The 10142-nt window shown below is 35.1% G+C and overlaps 1 protein-coding gene across 2 annotated transcripts in view; it reads right to left on the bottom strand.

Annotated features, from left to right (window-relative positions):
- Positions 1-10142, bottom strand: part of LOC106878352 (PDF receptor) — a 239648-nt gene that overhangs the window by 36570 nt on the left and 192936 nt on the right. Inside the window, exon 12 of one of the 2 annotated variants that reach the window (XM_052970347.1) lies at positions 9545-9613. The exons of the other annotated variant lie outside the window; for it this stretch is intronic. Coding sequence (XP_052826307.1) covers positions 9545-9613 — 69 coding nt within the window. The remainder of the gene's footprint in view (positions 1-9544; positions 9614-10142) is intronic. 2 annotated transcript variants of the gene reach the window in all.

Below are 10142 nucleotides of genomic sequence, written 5' to 3'. Positions count from 1 at the left end.
ATATATATATATATATATATATATATATATATATTGTTTAGCATTTTACAGATCAAATCTTTGTATTGCGGCCATGCTACAGCACTCCATTCTAGACTATTATTTGATTGTATCGAATCGGTAACATTACTCTGTTTATCGATCTCGTAAGAATCGAATTGCAAAGACGGCTTTGGCATAAAGGAAAGCTACAGGGATGGAATTATATCGACAGGATAATAATTGTTGTTATGTTTGTTAGAAGAATGGCAATACGTGGGTCTATTAGAAAAATTGTGTGAAGGGAAGAGCTTAAATAGAATTAAGGATGATAAAACATGGTCGAAAGCCAACCGTATACAGGGAAGTGAGAGATGAAGTAGAAGGACAATAATTTACTTCCAGTCAGGAAACATCACTATCCCCCAGATTAAATTTACTGCCAAGGATTAGTACCTTCGTCTATGTGTGTTCTTCAACCTAAAGGTGCATGGGCTGAGAATAAACCCATGCATTTGGGTTATATTCGTCTCACTCACCCACCTTTAACAAAATTATCAGTATGAGCTCATTTCTCTCTCTAAATCTCCGACAAAATGAATGTGAGAAATTGTATCCATTTGTAAAGTCAACGAATCTTATCTAAATAGTATGACACATATTAAAGTATTCAGTAAAGCGTACATCTACGGAATTGAATTTCCGCTCAAATCTGTTTGATATCAAAACAAACTAATAAATGCTTCAATCTCGAGGATTTTGAATAATAATAATAAGAGTGCTTTATTCATATTTCTTCGTCGTATATATAATCTTACATTATATTTGTGGATATTGATGATGAAAAGCGAATTTTGCAAAGTTTTATAGATTTTATTGCGACGCTTCAATTTAATGTAGTTAGATGTAACCGGATTCATGATTGTGATTCCATATCCTAACAAGACAAACCAATTTCCTTGTCATCTTCTGCTTCCTTATTTCAACATTTATTGATTTCTGTCAACAGAATTGAGTGAGAGGATAGGAAAGTTAATTTAATTGACACTCAGCATTTGATTGGGGAATATATATTTAATTGATAAGTGAAGAACGGAAGTGAAGTCACTACTTATTATTAACTTCAATGTTATATTACAAGTGGTGATGAAGCGGGGGAGGGGGGCATGAGATTACTTCATTCACCGTGGGGAACATAAGACATATTTCAACGGCCGTCGTTAAGGAAGAAATGCAGGTCTTCAACTCGATAGGTTTGAACTCAGAATATTTAACGACGTGACTAAAATTGCAAAGCCAACCCTTTCAGTGCTCCACTTTTTGAACTACCCGTTTTACTTCACGTTTCACTAACAGTTACACACACACACACACACACACACACACACACACACACACACACACACACACACACACACACACACACACACACACACACACACACTCACCTATATTCATGTATTATGGATTACCTTAAAAAAGCACGGTTGTTTCGATACGTCCTTATATTTTTCGAAAGTAGTTATAATTATGCATTAAAATCCAACGGTCTTACATAAGTAGGAGAGAAAAGAAAAAACATCATTGCGATATTGTATGACATAGCTTTTTGAAAATATATAAAATAAATTTAAAAAAACAATATATATATGGTGGTTTTTTAATAAAAATTGAGATAGAATAATCCGAAATCTAATACAAGAGAAAGATTTCAAATCTAACGGTCAAAGTTAGTTTTATCGATTATCTAACTGGCGAGGTAATTACATATTCAAACTGAGAATCTTGAAAGAAACGTAAAAAATTTAACAGCAAGATAATTAAATCGGTTGCCTTTTAAAAATGTCTTAGACGGGATTTAGACTCAAATAATGAATAATCAGTAGCTAGGTTCTATTTAATAAACACCTACCTAAGCATGTGTTGAAGAAGATAAAAATAAACTGTAATTTAACGTGGATATTAGTCTTCAAAGCAAGTTAACATGAAAAAAGTTTAAGCAAAATTCGAAGTTTAAAATTGTATAAATGAAAACGAAAATCATTGCAAAGCTAGTTAACTTGAAAGAAAAAGATATAAATTAATGTCTTAATTTAAAACCGGTGTAAAATGGAAAAGAAAAACCCATCCATTATTTAGAATAGGCAGAATATAGCGAGACAAACATACCAGTGAGAAGATCATAGGTTGATGCAATAAGAAAAATAAGGAAATTTTATTATTAATAAAATTAAAGGAGTTATATTGATATTAGAGATATCATATATATTTTACGTTTATGGTATTTCGTATGCAAGATGTGAACCCGATTTTATAATATCCCGGGAGGGTCATTGTGACAATAATAAAAAGAGGAACTGGTTCTATTTCACTTCTTTGTTTGACAATGTCGACCTCTATGGAATTTGAACTCAAAACATGAAGAGGGACGAAATACTGCTAAGCCATTTGCTCGGCGTGCTAACGATTCTGCCAGCACGCTGCCTTCAATGAAAGAATAATAATAATAATCCTTTCTACTATAGGTACAAGGCCTACAATTTGGTAGGAAGGGACTAGTCGATTACTTCGACCCCTAGTACCTTACTGGTACTTATTTTATCGACCCCAAAAGGATGAAAGGCAAAGTCGACTTCGGCAGAATTTGAACTCAGAACGTAAAGACGGACGAAATGTCGCTAAGCATTTTGCCCGACGTGCTAACGATAATGCCAGCTCGCTGCCTTAAAAATAATGATAATAATAACAATCCTTTCTTGTAAAGGCACAACGCCTGAAATTTTCGGGGATGGGGATGAGTTGATTACATCGACCCCAGTGTTTCACTGTCACTTAATTTACCAACCCCGAAAGGATGAAAGGCAAAATCAACCTTGTCACTAAGTAATTCGTCCGGCGCGCTAACGATTCTTTTCTACTCAAGGCATAAAACACGATAATTTTGGGGAGGGGGCCAGTCGATTAGATCGATCCCAATACGCAATTGGTACTTAATTTATCGACTCCGAAAGGATGAATGGCCAAGTCGACCTCGGCGGAATATGAATTCAGAACGTAAAGACAGACAAAATGACGCTAAGCATTTCGCCCAGCGTGCCTTAAAAAATAATGAAATGATAATGATAATAATGATAATAGTAATAATAATGTTATACCCATTGTTAGAGCATTGGGTATTAGTACCAAGCTCACAAATGTATAAGTACCAAGTTACAAAGGGGTACATGTAAATTTAAAGCATCAACAGGATACTGAGTTGCTTAGAACTGCAGAATATTTCCGCAGAGTTCTCGATGTCTCTAAATGCGGAATTTTACCTAATTCCACTAGTTGTGGACAGCTAACCCCTTGTTATATTCTTCAGCAAAGTTGTTGTATCAAACAATAATAATAATGTTATTATTATTAACGATAATGATAAAAATTTAAATTGTAAAACTGATTTTTTTTTCTGAGACATTTGTGGACTAATATTTTTTGAAGACACTGATATATACACACGTGCACCTACACACATTTGCATACATCTATTCGCATACTTGATGTCACGTGTCTATATCTATTTCTTAGCAGCAAGCTAACCTTTGTAGACTCCATTCAGTAACAGTTACACACACACACATACACACACACACACACACACAAACACGCACACACAAACACCGGGTTACATATTACATACTCATACACACAAATTCACACGTATACACAAACACATGCACGCACACATACTCAAACAAATATAATTTTGCTTCTAAATGATTTTGAACATTGTTTAGATGTTTTTGATATTCCTTTTGCAGATACGTATTCTCTGCTGCGTTTTCTTTTCTTACTGAACAGTAAAAGTAAATTAAATTTCAAAATGGTGAATTTAATATTTCTCTGCGTCTTTTTTTTCCTTTTTACCGCAACCAAACCATTTACAGTAACCTATAAGCTTCGACATTTTTGTCTTTTAAATCTATGATCAAATTGTTTAGAACATATTTCTAAATATTTGTTGAGACTATTTATTTAAATGTATGACTTAGTAGTGCATACTTGTGAACTGCTGTTTAATAAAGCCTCAGAATGTGGGAGAAGCGGTTATTGCTGTCTGCTCCAATATACACGTAAATCCTGGTGATACAAATCTATCAAGAAATTTGTAATCGTCTGCACACCACTTAAGTTTCCCGTTGTGGATTACAAATTTGTGATTTATTAAGGAATTCGAGGGTTATTTTTAGTATCGTGTTGCGTAAATGTTTTTCATGGAGCAACAAAATGTGTTTATTTAATTATTTTCCCCACACTGTCTTGAGCAAAAATAAATAATAATAATAAAATAAATAAAATAAACGTTTTCTGAACATCCTTGCTTTTACTTCAATCACGGTACACACGCAGAAAATATCTGTCGCACAACAGGATCTATACACGAATAGCATAATCATTTGATGCTGACCATTTCAGTCGGAGAACATGTTACCCTACGGATTACATACGATGTTTGAAAACAAACATTTACGAACTAGCCTGCATGTGCCACCGAAAAATCTATACAAGAACTATTAAGTATTAAATGTAGCATCGGATATTTGAAAGTTTTGCAAAGTCACTCCGAGAAAACTATTATTTTAACACAGACCAATACATGGAAGAACCGTATTAACACAGGTATTAGTGAAACGCACAAGAGTCATAAATCGCTGGATTATGGCAGCACCATAATTAAACAAAACACCCATATGGACTGTCGAAGAGCGAGGGACGCATTGAAATATATCTTGTAATGTCAGTACTGTCTCGATCCATATCAATTACAGGGCCTGTCATCCAGTTTCCATACTTTATAAGTAACTGAGATCACAACATTTCCTCTGGAACGGGACGCAAATCCCGCGCAGATTTACTCATTTACAGCTGGCTGGACTGGAACAACGTGAAATGAAGTGTTTTGCTCAAGAACACAGCACACCACCTAACGTGAAGATCGAATCCACAATTGGGAGTGTAACATCCTAACCTTTGCACCATGCGCCGCCACAATATATGGTACAGTAATCCCTCGACTATCGCGGGTGTTACGTTCCAAATCCTCCAACAGAAATAATTAAAATCTAAAAAATATATAAATACCCATCAGCCGCAGAAACCCGCGATATAAATTTACATGTATTAGCCAGAAAAATCCGCGATGTACTGAGTGAGCAATAAGTGAACCGCAATATGACGATGGGTTTCTGTATAAGGAGAAGTATTTCCAGTACGTAAACTTAAAATTGTTCTGTCTTTATAGTCCTAATAATATCCTTCTACGGGGTGTGTATCTTTCTAAAACGTTAGTTTATCGAATAAAACAAGGAAACATATATTCTAAAACTGATATTTCAAATTCAAACAGAGAAGAACTTTTAGTGTTACAATATTCGCAGTATTTCCCTTGACTGTTGGAAACCAACGCGAAAGATAATAAGCATGCCTCTTTTTTTTCTCCCTTAGACCACAATTAACATCACCGAAACTCCACTTTTTATCATTACCAACCAATAAGAGCCAAGTAGAAGTTATTGAGCCGATTCAGATGTTTCGCTTATGGCTTTGTTGTCGAGAACGCAATGTGAGAAAATAACCTTTTACTTTACTTACCTTTCCATTGGAGAATGGTCCGATTATTTCTTTTATGAATGCAAACAAGATTTAGAGATGCAATAACGTTCCAGTATGGTATACATTTTATCTTAATATAAATACTTTGAATTGTTCATTTTGTCAATTAATTTCAATAATATATTACACAATATTGTGTCTAAACTTAGTATGTTGAACACTCTACTGGACTCTTGTTTTAATAAGCATTCCATATGCATATATATATATATATATATATATATATATATATATATATATATATATGGAGAGGAGACACTCTTCAGTCATGACTGACCATGGGATTGCACGTAGAAAGTTACCCTCCGAGGCACAAATCTGGGCAAGGTTGTTTATGGAAGACCATCAGTCGCCCATGCATACCAGCCTCCTCCTCTCCACACCACTGATGTTATCCAAGGAAAAGGCAAAGGGGCCGATACAACTTGGCACCAGTGATGTCACAACTAATTTCTACAGCTGAGTTAACTGGAACAACGTGAAATAAAGTGTCTTGCTCAAGAACACAACATTCAGCCCGGTCCGGGATTCGAACTCACAACCACACGATCGTAAGCTCGACGCTCTAACCACTGAACCGTATATTATTATTATTATTATTATTATTATTATTATTATTATTATTATTATTATTATTATTATTATTATTGTTGTTATTATTATTAAAGTCATGGTACACTATGCACCTGCTTGCTAGAAAGAAGTGGTAAACTCTGCAAAGCCACGCATCTCTCACTATTTATAAACACGCTGGCCACTTTATCATTATGTTTTTATAGATAATGATAACTTATTTCAATTTTGTATATATACATCTCCTATTTAGTCATTCTCGAGGTTATAATGCTCTAAGCTGGTGTTCCAGTGACTTTACACGAGATGAGTCTATGCCAACGAGCCTTCAAACAAGACTTTCTGTTTGTTGGGCAAAACTTTCTCTCAAATTTAGCTTCTTAAATATACTTTCTCCTCCCAAAAGACTTCACGAATCTCACAAGTGTAAAGAGGCTGCAAAGATTCTGCTGGTTCTCGTCTGACCAACTGAAAGATTCCATGATTTAACAGCTGGCGGAAGAATTAAATTTTATGGGTATTTTTCGAAAGAAAACGGAAAGTGCTAAAACAAGTGCATGTGCAAGAAAGGTAGGACATATGTTTAGAAAGAAAAAAGGGGGAAAAACATACAAGAAAAACACAAATCACACATTTGCATAAAATAAGAAAAAAACGAGGTGCTACAAGATCTAAGTGCATACATTCGTCTACATGCACATGTAGTGTTAGACATTGGTAACGTAATATACATACATACACATGCACATAGGTGTGTATATGCATGTTTATATGTAGGTTTGTATGAATGTATTAATATATATGTATATATAAATATACATATATTTCTGTCTGTCTGTCTATCTATCTATCTATCTATCTATCTATCTATCTATCTATCTATCTACCTGTCTATTTGTCTGTCCGTCCCTCCGTCAATCTGTCTGTTTGTCTCTGCAAATATATATTCATAGTTAAAAATATTCGGGTAAAAACCTTGCAGTCTGCCACGCAAATCTCGTCCAGTGTTATTGGCTACCGGATGTAGCCAATACCATATCTATCACGCACGCACACATGCTTATTGATTGCTGTTGTAAAATCCACTAAAACGTCCACAGACTAAATGACACAACATGATTACAGAATGAAAATATTATTTGTTATGGAGAAAGGTTTTACACTGAAGTTATCGCCAATGCTGTAGCGTCAAACAGTGAATAATGTTTATTAAATTAATTTACAAATATTAAATAGACTAGTTAATGAATGTTACACTCAGCGATGTGAAAAATCAAAAGTTTGTTTAAATTAATTTCAAGTAGAATGAACCAAGAAATTTTAATTAAGTTTATAGCGATGAGTATTGTCAAGCGTTAAATAATATTCCATCCACAATGAGAGGTGGCAATGTGTACAGGTGTACGTGTACTCATCATTATTTATTTTATTCAAATTTTAGAAGAATTGAAGCATGTCTATGACAAATCCGGAGTCTATTGAACTTGTTTTGTGCAAGACTTTTAGTTCATCCTCTGTGTTGATGTTCGTTTTTATGGCAAGGATATATATATATATATATATACACAACATTTTTTTATATTAAACTGAAGGACTACCCGATACATTTTAGTAGAATACATATGGAGAATTGGTTTTTCAAGTGCAGGAATGTCAGTGACTTTGAAGTGTTGGCATACTATTGTTCATACATATATGTGTATACATATATGTATAGTAATTATTTAAGCATTGGGTGTGTACCTAGAAGTTATCAAGTGAGGCCCGTTCGTTGCCCATTGCTCTCTGACATCATCCACGGTAATTACACAATTGTTGCTAGATCTTCCTCAGGAATTTCTCAGAGTTCGTCGAATATATAACAAATGATAGAGACGGAAAATTGAATACACCAGACACTTTATGGCTCACAACGATCGTTTCGACCCAACCTGCAACAATCCCTGGCGGGTGAGATATCGTGCAGCTGTCTGTGGTGCACCCCTCGGTTTACCAGTGTCTCGTAAGTTGATTTTATGAAGGGTGTCGCGTTAAATAACACCCCTTTTACCTGGTTTTAAAAAGCATGTTGTTAGTGTCCGTAAGTTAAGGCTGTTGGGCAGGAATGGAGAGAGAGAGAGAGAGAGAGAGAGAGAGAGAGAGAGAGAGATATTCCGTCGCAATGTTATAAACGGTTATCTACATGTATTGAATAGTAAGTCACTGACAGGAAGTGAATGAGTAAAACAATAAAAATAAAAAAATAGACTAAAGTAAAAAAATTATATATCGTAAGTACAGATATAGATACTTCCGTACACACGCTTCCGCACTACCCCCCCCCTCTCTCTCTCTCTTTCTCTCTTACGCGCAGTTAAATAGATGTCATTTGGCACAAAAGTCCAGCGAGTCTTGTAGGTGGCAGAACAGTCTATACACCTCTGCTGCGAGGCCAGGCACAGTAAGTTCCCCCGACTGGGTCGGTCATCTTTGTCGTTCATGTATCCTTTTATGACTATTGTACACACACACACATACACATACACACTCACACACACATATACACACGAGATTTATCTACTAAAAGGCAGAGAAGGGGAACCACAGGCTCTCACGCCAAAACTGTTAATAGTGTCAAAAACGTTTGGAAAAACAGATAAGATTTTGACCGATAAGAACATTAAAACCCGGCAACAAGCATCAGTGGTGAACCACGTGACACCGAAGAGAAGAGAGACTTGAAGTAGACCAAATATGTTTTGAGTAAAACAGGTATCTCTGGAAAAAGATGGCTTGCGTTTATGTGCCATGAAAAATATGGTATCCTTCATATATATATAAGAGGAGAAAGTTCGATACTTAGAGATGAAAAGTTGAGAAGAGGTGTTTGAGACAAGTCTATCAAACAAAGTACAGCATAAATTGTTGGCTTATTCTCTGTCTTTAGGGAACATGTCGTAATTACCAAGTGACAATTATGTTAACTCTAGTTGAGAAGATGAGATAATCGCAAGAATCAAGAACTTCTCCCCAGCTTGATATGGCATGAAGGAAAAAGGACAGGTTTAGTAGCTGAAAAGAAGTGGACAGTAGGGACTAGGTGTTTTGACTCTCTTTAGCCGTCCTCAGCACGACAATTGTCCGACCGTATGTCCAGTAGCTTGGGGGCGCTGACTTTCAGAAGAAGGAGTAATACGTGTGAACATATAATCCCTATATACGTGCGTGCGAGTATGTATATATATATACGACATGAACAGAACAACAACTACAAAAATAAAAAGACAGCTACTGCTACTACAAGCACTACGAACGCCTTTGAAGCAGAATCGAGAGTAAATAAATCGGTTAAACTCACCCTAACAACCACCGGGTAGACAGTGAGGGGTGCATCATGAAATATGCATCGTTTAAGGGTAGCTTGTACCTAAACAGATGATTATTTTTTAAAGAGATGCATTAATACCCTTTTAGTGTACACTGCATACTGACACGCATGCGCACATATATGCAGACACAGTCACATAATATATATATTCATACGTGTATAATTAAATAGACATTTTATACATATAAATACGCATTGGTATACATATACTGTATGTGCCAACGCTCATATACATAGACACACGTATACACACACACACACACACACACACACACATATATATATATATGTATATATATATATATATATATATATAAACATAGATTTACATATACAATATATATATATGTGTTTATATACATAAACGCATATATATATATATATATATATATATATGTATGGATAGATGAATGTATGTATGCATGTAGTAGGTATGTACGTATAAATGAGCAAAGACTAGAAAACGCGAGGGAAAGTTTTAACGTATATGTATACATACATATATACATACGTGTATGTATGCGTCTCTCTCTCTCTCTCTCTCTCTCTCTCTATCTCTCTCTCTCTC

The sequence above is a fragment of the Octopus bimaculoides genome, chromosome 9 (assembly GCF_001194135.2).
Source record: "Octopus bimaculoides isolate UCB-OBI-ISO-001 chromosome 9, ASM119413v2, whole genome shotgun sequence".
In the NCBI taxonomy this organism is placed as follows: domain Eukaryota; kingdom Metazoa; phylum Mollusca; class Cephalopoda; order Octopoda; family Octopodidae; genus Octopus; species Octopus bimaculoides.
The sequence above is the reverse complement of the archived record's forward strand: the minus strand, read 5'-3'. Positions and strand labels throughout refer to the sequence as shown.